This window comes from Dipodomys spectabilis, unplaced genomic scaffold (assembly GCF_019054845.1).
Source record: "Dipodomys spectabilis isolate Male_0828 unplaced genomic scaffold, ASM1905484v1 ptg000157l, whole genome shotgun sequence".
NCBI lineage: Eukaryota > Metazoa > Chordata > Mammalia > Rodentia > Heteromyidae > Dipodomys > Dipodomys spectabilis.
This window is the reverse complement of record NW_024870834.1, coordinates 6,622,117-6,641,179: the sequence shown is the minus strand read 5'-3', so window position 1 is coordinate 6,641,179 and position 19,063 is coordinate 6,622,117. Positions and strand designations below refer to the sequence as shown.

The 19,063-nt window shown below is 42.4% G+C and overlaps 1 protein-coding gene across 1 annotated transcript in view; it reads right to left on the bottom strand.

Moving 5' to 3' along the window:
- Catsperb (cation channel sperm associated auxiliary subunit beta) overlaps nucleotides 1–19,063 on the bottom strand; it is a 77,923-nt gene that overhangs the window by 14,786 nt on the left and 44,074 nt on the right. Inside the window, 7 exon segments of the mRNA XM_042692711.1 lie at nucleotides 606–703; nucleotides 706–744; nucleotides 3,698–4,030; nucleotides 6,216–6,406; nucleotides 8,875–9,029; nucleotides 12,615–12,769; nucleotides 17,071–17,215. Coding sequence (XP_042548645.1) covers nucleotides 606–703; nucleotides 706–744; nucleotides 3,698–4,030; nucleotides 6,216–6,406; nucleotides 8,875–9,029; nucleotides 12,615–12,769; nucleotides 17,071–17,215 — 1,116 coding nt within the window.

Below are 19,063 nucleotides of genomic sequence, written 5' to 3'. Positions count from 1 at the left end.
ACTGATTTGAAAAGATTAAAACATATTTCAAAAAGTATATATATAGTGTTCCCAGTTTAGGGGAAAAAATAAAAAAGTTAATAGCTGCTGAGCATTTCCAAGATGACAGATTTTTTGTTGTTGTTGTTGGTTTTCTGGTGGTTTATTGGAGATAAGAATCTCACAGATTTGGGGGCTGGGAAGGTGACTCAGTGGTAGAGCGCTTGCCTTGCATGCCTGAGGCCCTGGGTTTGATTCCTCAGCACCCCATAAGCAAAAAGAAAAAAGCTGGAAGTGGCACTGTGGCTCAAGTGGTAGAGTGCTAGCCTTGAGATGAAGAGCTGAGGGACAGCGCCCAGGCCCAGAGTTCAGGCCCCACTACCAGACTCAAGAAAAAAAAAAAAAAAAAAAGAATCTCACAGACTTTCTTGCCCAGTCCGGCTTTGAACTGTGATCCTCAGATCTCAGTCTCCTGAGGAGCTAGATTACAGGCGTGAGCCACCAGCAGCCGGCAGTTTAGCCATTCTTAATCCATAGGATTAAGTGTCTTTTTTCTTCTTTTTCTTAGTTTACATTCTAAATTTTGTATAATTAACAGACATTTTTGTAATTAAAGAAAGTCTTACTTGATATACAGATCTGCTAGTCACAGAGATGTCCATTGAATAACTGTCAGTATTGTCAAAAGAGCCATTTACTGAAACATCCAACAAATTTGGGTTCCAACTAATACTTTAATCAATGGCATGTCAAGTGTCCGAATACCTATGGAAGCAATGTCAACAGTTAATGTTATATCATGAAAACGGTAAGCACAATTTATTGGCTAATTAGGTAGAACACCTATGGAATGTATTCCAAAGGCCGTCTATTGGCTGCATATTTTGTGCCAGTACTGGGCATTGAATGCAGGGCTTTGGTACTATACCTCAGTGTTTTAATCAAGGCTGGCACTCTACCACTTAAGCCGTACCTCCACTTCATGATTCATTTATTTGTGTTGGTACTGGGCACTGTCCCTGAGCTTTTTTGCTCAAGACTGGCATACTACCTCTTAAGCCACTGTACCACTTCTGAGGTTTTGGTACTTAAATGGAGATAAGAGGCTCATGGACTTTCCTACCCTGGCTAAAGTTTCAAAAACCATGTTCTTCAAATCTCAGCCTTCTGAGTAGCTAAGATTATAGGCCCAAGACTCTGGTGCCTGGCTTTGTTAGCAACTTTTTTTTTGGCCAGGCTTGGGGCTTGAACTCAGAGCCTGGGCACTGTCCCTGAGCTTCTTTTGCTCAAGGCTAGTACCCTACCACTTGAACCACAGTGCCTCTTTTGGCTTTTTCTGTTTATGTGGTACTGAGAAACTGAACCCAGAGCTTCATGAATGCTAGGCAAGCACTCTATCACTAAGCTACATTCTAGTCCTGTTAGCAATTTTTTTTTTTTTTGGGTACAGTCATGGGGCCTGAACTCTGGGCCTGGACGCTGTCCCTCAGCTCTTCAGCTCAAGGCTAGCGCTCTACCTCTTGAGCCACAGCGCCACTTCCAGCTTTTTCTTCTTTTTTGCTTATGTCGTGCTGAGGAATTGAACCCAGGGACTCTGGCATGCAAGGCAAGCACTCTACCACTGAGCCACCTGGGTCTCTGAGCTTCTTTGTTCAAGGCTAGCACTCTACCACTTGAACCACACCACCTCCTCTACTCAGCTTTGCTGTAGACATACCTCTACTCAGCTTTGCTGTAGACATACTATGCGTTTGAAAAAATGTTTTGTCTAAGAAGATTAGCTTCCTGTCCTTGGAATTCTTGTACATTTCTTCTATTCTTTTTTTTTTTTGGGTCCGGTCGTGGGGCCTGAACTCTGGGCCTGGGCGCTGTCCCTCAGCTCTTCAGCTCAAGGCTAGCGCTCTACCACTTGAGCCACAGCGCCACTTCTGGCTTTTTCTTTTTGCTTATGTGGTACTGAGGAATTGAACCCAGGGCCTTGAGCATGCAAGGCAAGCGCTCTACCACTGAGCCACCTTCCCAGCCCCCTGTCCTTGGAATTCTTGTACATTTCGTCTATTCTATCCTTGTGCTTCTCATGGCTGCTCAAGCACCAAGCATGCTTTAGCCTTTTCTAAAGGCTAAAACCAAGAAGCCAGGGTGTTTATGCAAGGTGATGATAATACCAGCTATTAAATGTTACTCATTAGTTCCTGGGTTAAATCAACTAGTTATTAATCTGAGAATGCTTATACACAAGGAAGAAAACTGTTTATGGACAAGGAACTATAGCCCACTCCAGAAAAGTCAACTAGAAAACTTTACCACTTTTGTCAGCCCTGGCTCCCTTCTGCTTGCTAGCTGAAGGCCCAAGAAGCTTTGCTTGATTTTTTTCTTTTTTAATGCTGGTTGGGTCCTGGGGCTTAAATTCAAGACTTGGGTGCTCTTTCTAAGCTCTTTTGCTCACAGCTAGCTCTCTATCATTTTGTTTATTTGTTTTGGTGGTTAACTGGAGATAAGTCTCAAGGACTTTCCTGCCAGGGCTGGCTTCAAATCTCAATTCTCAGCTCTTGGTATCCTGAATAGTTAAGATTATAGTGTGAGCCACTAGTGCTACCAGGTGCTTGACTTTTTATATGACTTGATGGCATTTCTAAGGTTTCCGTGCCACAAACATCCGTTAGTAGAAAAATAAGGAACATAAGAGGTTTCCAGTTAATTGTTGCCAAAGAAAAAAAGTGTTAGCCATTTAAAGCAAAATATGGTATGTCACATGACACTGCCTCTTTATAGGCAACCTGTCCACAACCTTGCACTATTATGAATTTATTGAAAAGAAAGATTTGAAATGCTCTATTGTCTAATTTCCATTTTTGCTAGCCTGTAAATCAGAGGAGAGAAGTAAAGCATTTGCTTTCAGTCTCAACTGAAGCTGTTTTTTTTAGTTTTTTGTTTTTTTGTTTTTGTTTTCCTGGTCCTGGGGCTTGAACTTGGCTTCGATACTGTCCTTGGGCTTCTTTTGCTAAAGACTAGTGCTCTACTACTAGATCTACTACTAACTTCACTTCTGGCTTTTTCTAAGTTGATTATTTAAGAGTCTGATGAACTTTCCTGTCCAGGCTGGCTTCAAACCATGATCCTCATATCTCAGCTTCCTGGCTAGCTAGGAGTAAGCCACAGAGTCCAGCTGAAACTACTATTTTTTTTTTTTTTTTGCCAGTGCTGGGTCTTGAGCTCTGGGCCTGGGCACTGTCCCTGAGCTTTTAGCTCAAGGCCAACACCACTTGAACCACAGCACCACTTCCAGTTTTCTGGTGGTTCATTGGAAATAAGAATCTCAGGGTCTGGGAAGGTGGCTCAGTGGTAGAGCGCTTGCCTTGCATGCCTGAGGCCCTGGGTTCAATTCCTCAGCACCACATAAGCAAAAAGAAGAAAGCCGGAAGTGGTGCTGTAGCTCAAGTGGTAGAGCGCTAGCCTTAAACTGAAGAGCTGAGGGACAGCGCCGGCCCAGAGTTCAGGCCCTACGACCGGACCCCCCCCCCCCCCCCAAAAAAAAAAGAATCTCAGAGACCAGGCTGGCTTTGAACTGTGATCCTCAGATCTCAGCCTTCTGAATAGCTAGGATTACAAGTGCCAGCCACCATAATTATGGAAGCCAAAGTAAACGTCAGAATATATTTTATATTCAAGGAAAGAAATAATAATTCCTTTTGATTTTTCTCAAGAAAAACAAACTTACCTTTTGTGTTGGGTATGACCTTAACAGCAAGCTTCTGAGTGTTTCCCACATCAATGTATTTCACAGAATTGATGGACTGATCCTCACCAAGTTGTTGTAGCAAATAATTACATGGTTTCAAAAATATTTTCCATGTCCGTCCATTCCTTTGTCCAAAGTTGTGTAAGTACCAATGGCCTTTTAAAAAGGTCGTATTTTTGGGTACACTCCTAGGCATAGTAGCCAAAGCCAAAGCATTCTTAGTATCTATAATCTCTGTGATCAGGAAACTGCTGAAGCCGGGAAGGATCACTGTCTTCTCTATATCCGTAGCTTCAAACGAGGCGTCAGTGACTGGAGGTGAATGGAGGGAAATGAGCACACCCTCTGAGTTTCTAATCGGAGAACAGACTTGCCACATTTCAGGTTACAATCCAAATGTATTTTTGAGAAAGTTTAACATGAATACATCACACATAAACTTGTATTCTAATGTTTACTGTGAAACTTACATGCATTTTCAGAAGACAAAAACATGAAGGCCAAAGAAAGAAACTTATTTTTCTCTCTCCTTCTTTATCAATCTGCCTCTTTCGTTCTTTCCTCCCTCCCTCCATTTTTTTTTCCCTCCCTCCCTTCCTCCCTCCCTCCATTTTTCCCTCCCTCCCTCCCTCCCTCCCTCCCTCCATTTTTCCCTCCCTCCCTCCCTGCCTCCCTCCCTCCCTCCCTCCCTTCCTCCCTTCCTTCCTTCCTTCCCTCCATCCCTCCATCCCTCCCTCCCTGCTTCCCTCCTTCTTTCCTTCCTCAGGTCTACCCAGAAGAACAGCCCTTCCCCCTTCTTCTTCACCTGCCAGAAACCATTAATCACCTGTCAATCACCTGATTGTGAGTTAGTAAAGGATCCCACTTCCTGAACCACCTTGGTTACACCTCGCTCAGTGAGAAATTCCTCATGCTGGGCTGGGAAGGCGGCTCAGTGGTAGAATGCTTTGCATGCATGAGGCCCTGGGTTCGATTCCTCAGCACCACATAAGCAGAAAAAGCTGGAAGTGGTGCTGTGGCTCAAGTGGTAGAGCACTAGCCTTGAGCTGAAGAGCTGAGGGACAGTGCCCAAGCCTAGAGTTCAGGCCCTACCACCAACCAAAAAAAAAAAAAAATTCCTCGTGCTCTGAGATCATTTCCACATCCACTGTGGTCCCACCCCCTGCCTTTCCCTATATAATCCGGCTCAACACAAATCCCCTCCTCTTTTTCTCTTTTTCCTTCCCTTCTGTCTCTGTGTCTCCATCTTGTGGAGGCTGACAGTTTGCTCCCCCCCCCCCCCCCCCCCCCCCCCCCCCCCCCCCCCCCCCCCCCCCCCCCGCCACTAAACTCTCCTCTGCCTGAATCATGTGGCTGTTTCCTTTCTGGTGAACCTTACATCTTCCTTTCCTGTTTTCTTTCTTTTTTCTTTTTCTTTTTTTTGTCAGTTGTGGGGCCTGAACTGTGGGCCTGGGCGCTGTCCCTCAGCTCTTCAGTCAAAGCTAGCGCTCTACCATTGAGCCACAGCACCATTTCCGGCTTTTTCTGCTTATGTGATGCTGAGGAATCGAACCCAGGGTTTCATGCATGCAAGGCAAGCACTCTACCACTGAGCCACCTTCCCAGCCCAAGGCGGGCCTTTTCATATGCTAAACAGATGATCCACTACTGAGTTATATTTTCACCAATAAAATGGTCTTTATTGTCTGTATAAAATATCCTAGTTGATGGGCTGGGAAGGTGGCTCAGTGGTAGAGCGCTTGCCTTGCATGCCTGAGGCCCTGGGTTCGATTCCTCAGCACCATATAAGCAAAAAGAAAAAAGCCGGAAGTGGCACTGTGGCTCAAGTGGTAGAGTGCTAGCCTTGAGTTGAAATGCTGAGGGACAGTGCCCAGGCCCAGAGTTCAGGTCCACGACCGGACCCCAAAAAAAAAAAAATCCTAATTAGGTGGCCACTTCTATTGATGAAACATTAATGGAATTCCAGGCATGTATTATTATATTACAAACAAATGAGTTAGATCCCAAGTGTATTAAACTTTGATAAGTTGCCATTTGGACTAAATTTCATACTAGAGCTGTGAATGTAGTTCAGTGGTAAAGCATTTGCAAGACTCTAGGTTTGAGCTCCATCACTGCAAAAAAATAATAAAATAAATTAAAAAAGAAACAATGCTCTGTAAAGGAACATAAACAGTTTTTTTTTTTTTTTTTTTGGTTGGTCATGGGGCTTGAACTCTGGTCTTGGGCACTGTCTCTCTGCTCTTCAGCTCAAGGCGAGAGCTCTAACACTTGAGCCACAGCACCACTTCCAGTTTTCTAGTGGTTTATTGGAGATAAGAGTCTCACAGACTTTCCTGCCCAGGCTGGCTTTGAACCATGATCCTCAGATCTCAGCCTCCTCAGTAGTTAGGATTATAGGAGTCAGCCACTGGCGCCCGGCCTATAAACAGTCTTTTAAAAAGATTTCTTTTCACTTCCTGTAACCATTAGAGATGTGTTATATGTGTATATTTACCTTGTGGATCAAGAACAAGTTTATAGGAGGCAGTATGAGTTTCTTCAATGGAAAGAGAGCTAGACAAACAAGAGCTCTCATTTGCTTCTTCTACTGCAAAGGGTTCTATCAGTTCTGTGAGGACTGAGGTCAAAAATCCTACAGGCTTCTTATGCCGCAGTACCTTCTTTATGGCAGCTACTCCAGATTTACTAAAAACAAACCAACAAGACACTAAACAATTTGCATATTCAAATGATTTAACTGAACCGGTTTATAATGCATGCAATTTACAAATAAGATATACCATTCTAGGCATATAAGCACTTGATCATTTATTCAAACTAATTGTCAATAACATGACAACTACAGTTTTGTACCTCAAAATTAGTATAGATTTATATTTTTCTTCCTTCCTTTATTCCTTCCCTGCTTCCTTCCTTGATTCTTTTTTGCTCTCCTTCCTTCCTTCCTTTTTTCCTTCCTTCCCTTCCCTTCCCTCCCTCCCCTCCTTCCTTCCTTTCTTCCTTCCTTCCCTTCCTTCCTTCCTTCCTTCTTTCCTTCCTTCCTTCTTTCCTTTGTTCTTTCATTTTTTTTTGTAGTGCTTGGGCTTGTATCTGGGCCCTAAGAAAGGGAAAAACAAGTGTTTTACCAGTGCGCCAACAAAGCATTAATAAGACAACGTTTTTGTTTGGTTCAAGATTGGGATTTGAACTCACTATCTGACACTTTTGGTCACTGGCTGGCACTCTACCACCTAAGCTGTGCCTCCAACCCCTAATGAGACATTTTGATGAGAAACACACAAAACAAATCTTAGTCTAATGTTTTCTATCTGAAGATGCTGAAAGCTAGTTTTCCCATTCATCCCTCTTAACTGCAGCTTTATTTGTGACCATGTAATAAAGGCCAGAGTTTTTTTTTTAAGTTTAAACTTTAAGTTTTGGGTTGGAACTCAGGGCCTTACCCTCACATTCAGCTTTTTCCGTCTAGGCTGGTGCTCTACTCCTTGAACCACAGCTCTACTTCCCACTATGTGGTAGTTAACTGCAGATAGGAGTCTCACAGATATTCCTCCTGCAGCTGGCTTCAATCCTTGATCTTTAGTCTCTTTTGTAGTTAGGATTACAGTCATGAGCCACCACCACCCAGATAAAGTTTAAACTTTCTTTCTTTCTTTTTATTTTTTGGGTCCGGTTGTGGGGCCTGAACTCTGGGCCTGGGCGCTGTCCCTCAGCTCTTCAGTTCAAGGCTAGCGCTCTACCACTTGAGCCACACCGCCACTTCCGGCTGTTTTCTTTTTTGCTCATGTGGTGCTGAGGAATCGAACCCAGGGCCTCAAGCATGCAAGGCAAGAGCTCTACCACTGAGCCACCTTCCCAGCCCCTAAACTTTCTTTTTTTTTTTTTTTAAGAATATTATATGGCTGGGCCTGGTGGAACATGCCTTTAATCCTAGCTATTCAGGAGGCTATGATCTGAGGATTGTGGTTCAAAGCCAGCCTGGGCAGGAGACTCTTATCTTAAAAACAAAAACAAAAACAAAAACAAAACCTCAGAAAACCGGAAGTGGCACTGTGGCTCAAGTGGTTCAGCGCTAGCCTTGAATTGAAGGGCTAGGGACAGGGCCCAGGCCAAGTTCAAGCCCCATGACAAAAAAAAAAAAAAGAAAAAGAATATTATACAGAAACAGGAGCTGTGGCTCAAATGGTAGCGTATTAGCCTTGAGGAAAAAGCTCAGGGACAGTACCCAAGCCCCGAGTTCAAGCCCCAGGATCAGCACAAAGCAAAACAAAAATAAAACAAAAACATCAAGCAGTCAGGCTAGCAAAAAGGTACTCAAGGGCTGGTAATGTGGCTTAGTGGTATGGTGCAGTGCTTGCCTAGCATGCATGAAGCCCTGGGTTTGATTCCTCAGTACCACATAAAGCCAGAAGTGGTACTGTGGTTCATGTGGTAGAGTGCTAGCCTTGAGCAAAAGAGGTTTAGGGACAGTGCTCAGGCCCTGACTTCGAGCCCCGAGACTGGCAAAAAAAAAGTAAGTATTCAATAATATTTTCTTTATAAAACAAGTTAGTATTTCAGTACAATGTAACTATGCAGAATACATACAATAAACATGGTCACAAAACAAAAACTCTCCTGGCTCATAACAGATTTGAAAAAGCATGATAGTCACTTTGATTATAATAAAAAAATAAAAATGATTGAAACATTAAGATGGCAGTTGACAAAGAGCCAAATGTGTGTGTGCATGTGTGTGTGTGTGTGTGTGTGTGTGTGTGTGTGGTGTGTATTCACCAAGACTATGGTTCCTATAAAATAATAATACTTAGATACTAACATATAAAACATAAAATTCTAACATTATGAGAATCTGAGGGAATAAAACAAGACATTTTCAGCCAGGTACGCCTATAATTATAGCTACTTAGGAGACTGAGATCTGGATATCATGGTTTCAATCTAGCCAGGGCAGGAAAGTCTATGAGACTCTGATCTCCAATTAACCACCAAAAAGCCAGAACTGAAGCTGTGGCTAGAGTAGGAGAGTACTAGGCTTGAGTGAAAAACTCAGGGATAGCTTCCAGACCCTGAGTCCAAGGCTCCCCTGCCCCCCCCCCCCCCCAATTAGAATCTAAAGATCAGCAGTCAATCTAAGTAAGTATATTATTCTTTACCCAGAATGTATCAGTTTTCCAAAGTGAACATTTCTAAATATCTTTGAACGGACAGTGCTCACAGGTTCGTTCAGAGGTGCGTATGCAAAAAATGCCATCTCATTAAGGGAGATATACTGTGGAGCAAGTGCAGTCTCAAAGCCCAAATCAGGAGCCTGGAATTGAAGAAAACATTGTATTTAAAATACATTATGCTTCCATTAGGATACAGGTTAAACCTCAGATTTGTTTCCAGTTCTTTTCAATATTGTTTCACTTATCCTCTGGAGTGATACAAGATGTGATGTCTTTGAATATCCGTGTGTGCTGGGCACCCATGGCTCATGCTTGTAATCCTGGTTACTCAGGAGGCTGAGATCTGAGTACCACAGATGGTTCAAACCCAGCCTGGGCAGGAAAGTATATCCATATCTATATCTATCCACATGCATGCAAGGGTAGGCATGTGCTTTTCTGTTAATGAAAAAAGATGGCAAAGACTCAGTTTAAGATTCTTGTGCCCTTTGTAGAAGGCTGTAATGGGAATGTCTGCAGAGGTGTGTCTGGAGTCAGGGGCTACGAGTTTTAGATCTGGGTTCTTATGGGTGGGGAAGGTGGCTCAGTGGAAGAGTGCTTGCCTTGCATGCATAAGGCCCTGGGTTCAATTCTTCAGCATGGCATAAGAAGAAAAAAAAAGGCAGAAGTAGAGCTGTGGCTCAAGTGGTAGAGTGCTAGCCTTAAGCTGAAGAGCTGAGGGACAGCGCCCAGGTCCAGAGTTCAGGCCCCACGACCAACAAAAGAAGCAGAAGCAGAAGAAGAAGAACAACAACAACAACTGGGTTCTTATTCAGTTTCATTTACAAAAGGACTTGTCAATCCTAAGTCTCATGACAATGACTTTTGCGTGGCACGTCCATTCTCATTTCTTCTAATTCACAGAGTTGCCCTTGCAACCTTCTTTTCAACAGGGCCAATCCTAGCCCTGTACAGATTTGGGAACTTTTAGAGGTGAGAAGTATGTACTCATCCCAATGGGGATATTGGCATTGACATTGTTGCTAGGTGACAAAGGAATGACTGGTGTCACGCGCAGTGCCTCCAAGATCAATTCTCTTGTCTATTAAGCATTTTTTCACATTTTTGAATTATTTTTATTTATTTTTAATTTTGGGAACTTCCTAAGAAAGGGGACACCTGGGGAAGAAGAACATGTGGCTAGAAGGACAGGCCCTGGATCCAGTTGCCATTGTTCCCAACTCCAATAAAGAACCACTTGCATATTTTTTGGTCAATTATTTGTCCTCCTTGTGTCATTTCCTCATAAGTAAAATGAAGATAAACAGTTGTTATAAAAATAGAGTTTTAGTTGGGCAACAGTGGCTCACGCCTATAATCCTAGCTACTCAGGAGGCTGAGATCTGAGGATCCCAAGGCAAAGCCAGACCATGTGAGATTCTTTTTTTTTTTAAATTTAGTCTGTGAGATTCTTATCTCCAACAAACTACTAAAAACTGGAAGTGGTGCTGTGGGCTTAAGCAGTAGAGCGCTCACCTTGAGCTGAAAAGTGTAAGGGCAGTGCCCAGGCCCAGAGTTCAAGCCCCATAACCGACAAAAAAAAAAAAGAAAAAAGAGTTTTAGCTGGGTGCTGGTAGCTCATGCTTATAATCCTAGCTATTCAGGAGGCTGAGTTCTGAGGATTGCTGTTCAAACACAGCTCAGGCTGGTAAATCCATAAGACTTTTACTGTCAATTAACCACCGGGAAACCTGAAGTGGCGCTGTGGCTTAAAGTGGTAGAGCTCCACCTTGAGCAAAAGAGCTCAGGACAACACCCAGGCCTTGAGTTCAAGCCCCATAACTGACAAACATAAAAATAAATAAATAAATAACCAAAATAACAGTGACTCGTACATATTAAGAGCTAGTGCTTCTCCCTGCCACAAGAGGATGCACAGCAGCATTCGTGGAGAATGAGTGGTGATGCTGTGGTGTATAAGTTCCTCAAACTCAACCTGAGTATTAAAACCCCTACAGGCTTTTTTTTTTCTTTTTGGCCAGGGCCTAGGCACTGTCCTTGAGCCTCATTTGTTCGAGGCTAGCACTCTACCACTTGAGCCACGGTGCCATGTCCAGCTTTTTCTGTGTATGTGGTACTGAGGAATTGAACCCAGGGCTTCATGCATGCTAGGCAAGCACTCTACCACTGAGCCACCTTCCCAGTCCATGGCTTTTCATTTTAATGGAAGGAAGTTAGGCCACTTGCGGCAAAACTACAATGTTAGTGAGCCACTGAGGTAACTCCTGTTTGGTTAGGTCCACTCTACTGTTCACAGCATCCACTCTGTATATTTGCAGAATCCACAGCTCAGATATTGGTGCTTCCACAAGATGCATACACAGGTGTTATAGCACCCCACTCTCATGGAAGGGTTCTCCACCCTTGCTGTGTCTGCATTTCTCAGACAGGAGATACTAAAATATCATTCTCTCCACTGGAACCTACCCTGGTAAGTGGAATGGGAAGTCTTTACTAGATGCTAACCTTGAGTGAAAAGCTCAGAGACAGCCCCCAGGCCCTGAGCCACACAAATACACACACACACACACACACACACACACACACACACACACGTTTGCTTCATTGCTGATATATTGATGACTTCATTTTCATGACTGCATGGCCAATGTCAAGTGTATAGACCTATATAACCTCACAAGTAGCCTATTACACATTATCGTGCACATTATCTTTATTCTAAGAGTCAGTATCTAGTGTCATTTATGCAGAACATTAAAAACTCTGTCTTAGCCGGGCGCTGGTGGCTCACGCCTGTAATCCTAGCTACTCAGGAGGCTGAGATCTGAGGATCACGGTTCAAAGCCAGCCCGGGCAGGAGAGACCGTGAGACTCTTATCTCCAATAAACCACCAGAAAATCGGAAGTGGTGCTATAGCTCAAGTGGTAGAGCACTCGCCTTGAGCTGAAGAGCTGAGGGACAGCGCCCAGGCCCAGAGTTCAAGCCCCACGGCCGACCAAAAAAAAAAAACAAAAAAACTCTGTCTTATATTAGGATCAAAGAAACTAGAGGGCAGAGTTAACATGAAAGAAGAAAAGTGAGCCAAAATTCATGTTTCCTCAAGGTCAACCTTAGGAAGTAGAGAATCAACCCCAATAACAAGGGATATAATTTAGAGGATCTGATGTTGTTCTGCTGCGAAGATTAAAAAAATTATTGTAAAGATTCTGTACAGAGGGGTTACAGTTACATGAGTAAGATAATGAGTACATTTCCTATCGAGCCTTGTTATCCACTCCTTTGTTTTTCCCCTACTATCCCTTCCCTCCCTACCTCCCCAATTCCTCCCTCCCCCCTCAAGTTGTAAAGCTCACTTTCAGCATAGTGTCTTGGACATCTCATTGTTACAATGGGTCAACCTGTATCCTTGTTTCAGCATTTTGTTATTTCCCTTCTCCTCCCCAAATGAGGAAAATGTATATACTAGATGCAGGGCACCAGAATCAAATACAGTGAAAACAGGGGTTTTCTGTGAAGATACTTGCATGAAGAGATCCTGGGTAGATTTGAAGCACTAAAAAAGACAATATTTTGGAATATTTGTAGAAAGAGTTTTCCCTCAAGATTTAATAGAGCAAAGAGTATTAATGACACTTTGATGCTAGGAAAATACCTTCCTGCCTTCCCATTATTCTCTGGGGAATTATTCTTAAGGCAAACTGTTTCAATGTATCATGTCACTGACCTCTCCAAAAATACTTGTAGAACTTCCCAAGGCTCCAACTTCTGCACCAGAGTCAAAGTGATCTGGAGTTAGTTTATGTATGAATCCCAAGTGATCATAGTATAATGTGAAAACTGGGTCATCAATGATTCCAATTCTAGTAAATACTTGTAGTCCTGTTAGGAAATAAACAGAAGTCTCTTGATACTGACACAGTACAACTAGACAAAATTTCATAGCTTTTTTTTTTTTTTTCCCAGGGCTGAGGACCGAACCCAGGGCCATGCGGGCGCCGGGCTGGCACCCTCCCGCTGGGCTAAACCCCCAGCCCCTAGACAACATTTCATATCACTCCCTGTAACAATTTCTTTACTTATACTAAAGGGAAGCAGGAAAGAAAAAATACACTATCAATTCAGCTGGTGCATTTGAAAAAAATGATCATTTTAATTAAATACTGAATCTTAGCAAATATTTTTTTTTTAATTTTTTTTTAATTTTAGCAAATATTTTCTGTACTCACTGAGATGATCATAGGTGATAATAAGACACTGAAACCAGAGATATTGCAAAATATGTGTGTCTGGGAAATAAATTTTACATCCCAACATACACAAAATCAGAAGTTTTGCATAGACTTATAGAGGAAATCTAAAACAACCAGTCTGCTGGAATAAAACAAAATATATTCATAATGAACCTAGGCAAAGAATTCTCGAGCAGGATATACAAAGAAAGAACCACTGGGGGGTGGTGGTAGCTCACACCTGTAATCCTAGCTACTCAGGAGCTTGAGATCTGAGGATCACAGTTCAAAGCCACACTGGGCAGGAAAGTCCATGAAATTCTTTTTTTTTTTTAATTGTGAAAATACCATACATAGGGGTTACAATGACATGGGAAAGATAATGAGTACATTTCTTTTTTTTTTTGGTCCTGTTGTAGGGCTTGAACTCTGGGCCTGGGCGCTGTCCCTCAGCCCTTTAGCTCAAGGCTAGCGCTCTACCACTTGAGCCACAGCACTACTTGCAGCTTTTTTCTTGTTGCTTATGTGGTGCTGAGGAATCGAACCCAGGGCCTCAGGCATGCAAGGCAAGCGCTCTACCACTGAGCCACCTTCCCAGCCCTGAATGGTACCATTCTAGAGAACAGCTACAACAGTTCTTTTCCCTTAGTGGAGTAAGGGGCTGAGCCCAGTGTCACAAACTCTGTGGCAAATGTTTAACTCCTGGGCCACCTCTCTGGTCCAGTGCTGAGAAAATGTACCACAACCTGGCCCCTACCCAGAACCACCTAAGTGTTCTATTTCAACTGAAAGGATGTGATATTAAAACCTCCAACCAAAAACCTGGCTTCAGGTACACAAATCCCAACATAGACACAACTAATATGAAAAAAACGAGGCAACATATCTCCAGAAAAGTCAACAATTTCACAATAAAGGACTTGAATGTTAGTGTGTGAGTAAAATCTCAAACAAGGAATGCAAAAAATAATGATAAACATGATCATCATGATAAAGAGGACATGTATAAACAAATAAACAGATGAGTGATTTTGAAGAAAATCCAAACATGTATCTGATTGAAATAAGGGAGACAATGCAGGATATCAGAGAGAAGTTCAATAAAGATAGAGAAATCTTGGAAAAAAAATCAAATTGACACCTTGGAAATAAACAGTTCAGTAACTCAAGTAAAAACTAATTTGAAAGCCTTGCTAATGTAATAAAACAAGTTGAAATTAGACTATCAGAGACTGCAGATATAGTAATTAGAAAAAGCAGACAAAGACAAAAAATATTAAGAAAATTAGAGTGAAACACACAAGATCCCTGGGACAACACTAACAGACCAAATCTATGAATCATAGGAGAAGAAGAAGAGGAGGAGAAAGAGGAAGAACAAGAGGAGAGGGGAAGAAGAGGAGGAAGAGGGGAAGAAGAGGAAGAGGAAGAAGGAAGAAGAGGAAGGGAGAAGAAGAGGAGGAGGAAGAGAAGAAGGAGGAAGAAGAAGAAGGGAGAGGAGGAAGAGGAAGAATAAGAAGAAGGAAGAGGAAGAGAGGAAGAGGAGGAGGAGGAGGAGGAGGAAGAGGTACAAGCTAAAGGCATGGATAACATTCAATAAAATAATAGTAGAGGGCCTGGGAATGTGGCTTAATGGTAGAGTGCTTGCTTAGCATGCATGAAGACGTCGGTTCAATTCCTCAACACCACATACACAGAAAAAGCCAGAAGCGGTGTTGTGGCTCAAGTGGTAGAGTGCTAGCTTTGAGCAAAAGAAACTCAAGGACAGTGCCCAGGCCCTGAGTTCAAGCCCTATGACTGGCAAAAAAACAAAAACAAAATAAAAAAGATTGGAGTTGAAAAGGGGTATATCACATCAAATACTGATGAAATCCAGAGGATCATTAAGAAATATTTAGAAAAAGTTGCATTCTTATAAACAAGAAAATAGGGGACATAGATAAATTTTTAGATGCTTTTGACTGTCCAGATTGATTTACTGCTTACTTCTTTTATTAATTTATTATTATTATTTTTTTTGGGTCCGGTTGTGGGGCCTGAACTCTGGGCCTGGGCACTGTCCCTCAGCTCTTCAGCTCAAGGCCAGCGCTCTACCACTTGAGCCACAGCGCCACTTCCGGCTTTTTTCTTTTTGCTTATGTGGTGCTGAGGAATCGAACCCAGGGCCTCAGGCATGCAAGGCAAGCGCTCTACCACTGAGCCACCTTCCCAGCACAATTTACTGCTTACTTCTATCTACCAATTTTCTTCAGGCTATTCCATAAAATAAAAAGGAAAGGAATGGATGTTATATTCAATTCTGTGATGCTAGTATTACCTCTATTCCAAAGCCTACTAGGGATACAACAAAAAAATTTCCTTGATGAATGTAGAGGCAAAAGTTCTCAATAAAATACTTGCAAATTTGCTGGGTGCTGTTGGCCCATGCCTGTAATCCTAGCTATTTAGGAGGCTGAGATCTGAGGATCAAGAGTCTATGAGACTCATCTCCAATTAACCAGCAAAAGACCAGAAGAGAATCTGTAGCTCAAGTGGCAGAACACTACTAGCCTTGAGCATAAAAGCTCAGGGACAGTGCCTAGGCAATGAGTTCAAACCCAAATGATTAGTATGGGTATGTATGCAGCACACACACACACACACACACACACACACACACACACACACACACACACACACACACACCTTCCAAATTAGGTTCATTCCAAGGTTTCCAGGGTGGGCTTACATGCATATATAAAGAAACTTAGTATGATACATAATCAGAATCAAGGACAAAAAAGCATATTATCATCTCAACAGGTACAGAAAAAACCCTGGATAAAATCCAACATTCTTTCATGCTAAAAGATCTTCTGAAACTAGAACAAGGCATATTCCAACATAGATGAAAGCATTTCTTTTATATTTTACTGAAAATACTTAAATAAACTCAACCAGGATTAAAAAAAAAACTCAATAGAACTCTAAATAATGTTGCAGATTTAGCTAGACACAAAATTAATAACCATGTCCTTTTCTTTTCTTTCTTTTTTTTTTCTGTAGGTCGTGGGGCTTGAACTCTGGGCCTAGGCACTGTCCCTCAGCTCTTCAGCTCAAGGCGAGTGAGTGCACTACCACTTGAGCTACAGCGCCACTTCCGGTTTTCTGGTGGTTTATTGGAGATAGGAGTCTCCTGCCCGGGCTGGCTTTGAACCGTGATCCTCAGATCTCAGCCTCCTGAGTAGCTAGGATTACAGGCGTGAGCCACTAGCACCCAGCTTCCATGTCCTTTTCTTATTCCAAGCTAGAGAAATTCAACTGAGTGGAATTCAACTGGTGGCATGATTGAAGTGACAGTGCACCTGCTTTGCAAATGTGAGGCTTAGTTCAATCCCTAGTACCATTAAAGAAAGAGAAAAACTAAAAAAAAGAAAAAAAAAATTAAAAAAGAAAGGGATAAAAGAAAGGGAGTGGGCAATGGTCAGTGAGGTTAACCATTATTTTCATTGTGTGAACAAAGAAGAGCTATTCCTACTACATGAATGAAATCACTAGATTGCCAAGTCAAGATGATGGAGAATAAATGATCCATCGAACAACTTTATCCCATAGTTCTGTGTACCCGCTTAAAATATTGTTGCATAGGCTTCAGCAAAGTGGTTGTGATACTAAAGAAGAAGCCATTGTATCATGCTGAGGACAACTGTAGCTTGCTGAGTGTATCTATTATTATTGGCGTTGGGTCAGTAACACAGCATTGATGCTGTGAATGAGAACATAGCATGTGGATCCAGAGTTTCTCTTCTTTATGGATGTTTATAGAATCTGCGTTCTGTAGATCCTACAAATCTATCACCCTTAATAGGTGGAGACCTCAGGCCTGGATGATTAGAAAGGCATTTCCTTTTCATATACTTTTGATCCCTGGTCCACTTGGGGTGCTTTCAACAATAAAAGTAAATTTCTTACCTGCCTTTGTCAAGTAAATCCTTCTATTTATGGAAACCAAAACAATATCTGAAGTATAAAAGCTATGGTAAGTGTCCTCAATGACGTTATGGTAAAATGCACAGATTAGTTCAAACGTGTTGCCACCATCCATTGAAATCCAGATCTAAGGGAATAAAGAGATGGCACCTCACTGAAGAGTTGAGGTAAACAGTCAGCAATTACCTTTCTTCCTACATCAAAGGGGTCAGTCCTATGGTGTGCACACATGTACAGGCCTCTTACCTCTAAGATCTACCTTCCATCTCCATCCTAGAGTCTGTGATAGTGGTTATGGCAGAGAATAGGGGGTGCACACTATGCACAGCAAATGTATAAAAGAACATCACTCCCATTGCCTTTCAAATGGAGTTTCCTTGTTCACAAAAGGAGGGAATGCTGGGTACAGGTGAATATATGCCGTGGTTTTCTAGGTTCCCAACGGGGAAGCATAAGGGATTGATTTTTAAATCCTTTTACTTTCAGGAAGTGGTGCTATGGCTCAAGTGGTAGAGTGCTCGCATTGAATTGAAGAGTGCAGGGACAGTGCCCAGACCCAGAGTTCAAACCCCATGATCGACAAGAAAAAAAAAATCCTTTTACTTTCATATGCATTCCCTTAAGTGATACATTTGCTTTGTTCCATAAATCTTGATGAGTTGTAGTTTCAAAATAGTTCTTATTTTACATTTGCACAAAAGTACTGATCATTGTTTTATTAGGTGTTCATTATGAGAAGTGAGGTACCCTGGTAATTACTTTACATATAATATATATTTCAACCTGTACCCCAATGCCCAGAGTAATAACTAACCTCTGCATACAAATGGATTGTAGAGGTAGCATAAGGTTTAAGTCTAGGACATGCCAGAGCCAGGATTTGCACTGACAACAGAGGCTCCAGCTGTAGCTCAAAATTTTTTTTTTTTTTTTTTGGGGTCCAGTTGTGGGGCCTGAACTCTGGGCCTGGGCGCTGTCCCTCAGCTCTTCAGCTCAAGGCTAGCGCTCTACCACTTGAGCCACAATGCCACTTCCGGCTTTTTTCTTTTTGCTTATGTGGTGCTGAGGAATCGAACCCAGGGCCTCAGGCATGCAAGGCAAACGCTCTACCACTGAGCCACCTTCCCAGCCCGCTCAAAATATTTTAAAAAATTATTTTTTTGTGATTTATTCTCTGGTTCCTATGTCATTTTGATGTGTGTTGTTTAATTTTGAGATTTTTCTCATTTCCTTTCTGTTATCAATTTCTTTCTTTCTTTATTTATTTTTTTTGTTGGTCGTGGGGCTTGAACTCTGGGCCTGGGCGTTGTCCCTCAGCTCTTCAGCTCAAGGCGAGCGCTCTACCACTTGAGCTACAGCGCCACTTCCGGTTTTCTGGTGGTTTATTGGAAATAGGAGTCTCACGGTTTCTCCTGCCCGGGCTGGCTTTGAACCGAGATCCTCAGATCTCAGCCTCCTGAATAGCTAGGATTACAGGCGTGAGCCACCAGCGCCTGGCTTCTGTTATCAATTTCTACACTATTAGATTTCACAATGTCTATGGCCCGAGAATACGATTTCTATTTTTTTTTTTTTTTGGGTCCAGTCATGGGGCCTGAACTCTGGGCCTGGGCGCTGTCCCTCAGCTCTTCAGCTCAAGGCTAGCGCTCTACCACTTGAGCCACAGCGCCACTTCCGGCTTTTTTCTTTTTGCTTATGTGATGCTGAGGAATCGAACCCAGAGCCTCTGGCATGCAAGGCATGCGCTCTACCACTAAGCCACCAGCCCCATGATTTCTATTGTTTTAAATTTACTGAAGTATGTTTTATGGCCAAGAATGTGGTTAATATCTCAATGAGTGTGCCCTGCAAGTTTCAGAAGGATTTGTATTCTTCTGTTGTTGGATGAAAGTGTCCATCGATGTCCATTATATTGGGTTGATTATGATGCATGAAGTTTGGTATATCCTTTTCTGGTTTTTGATCTGCTGTATCT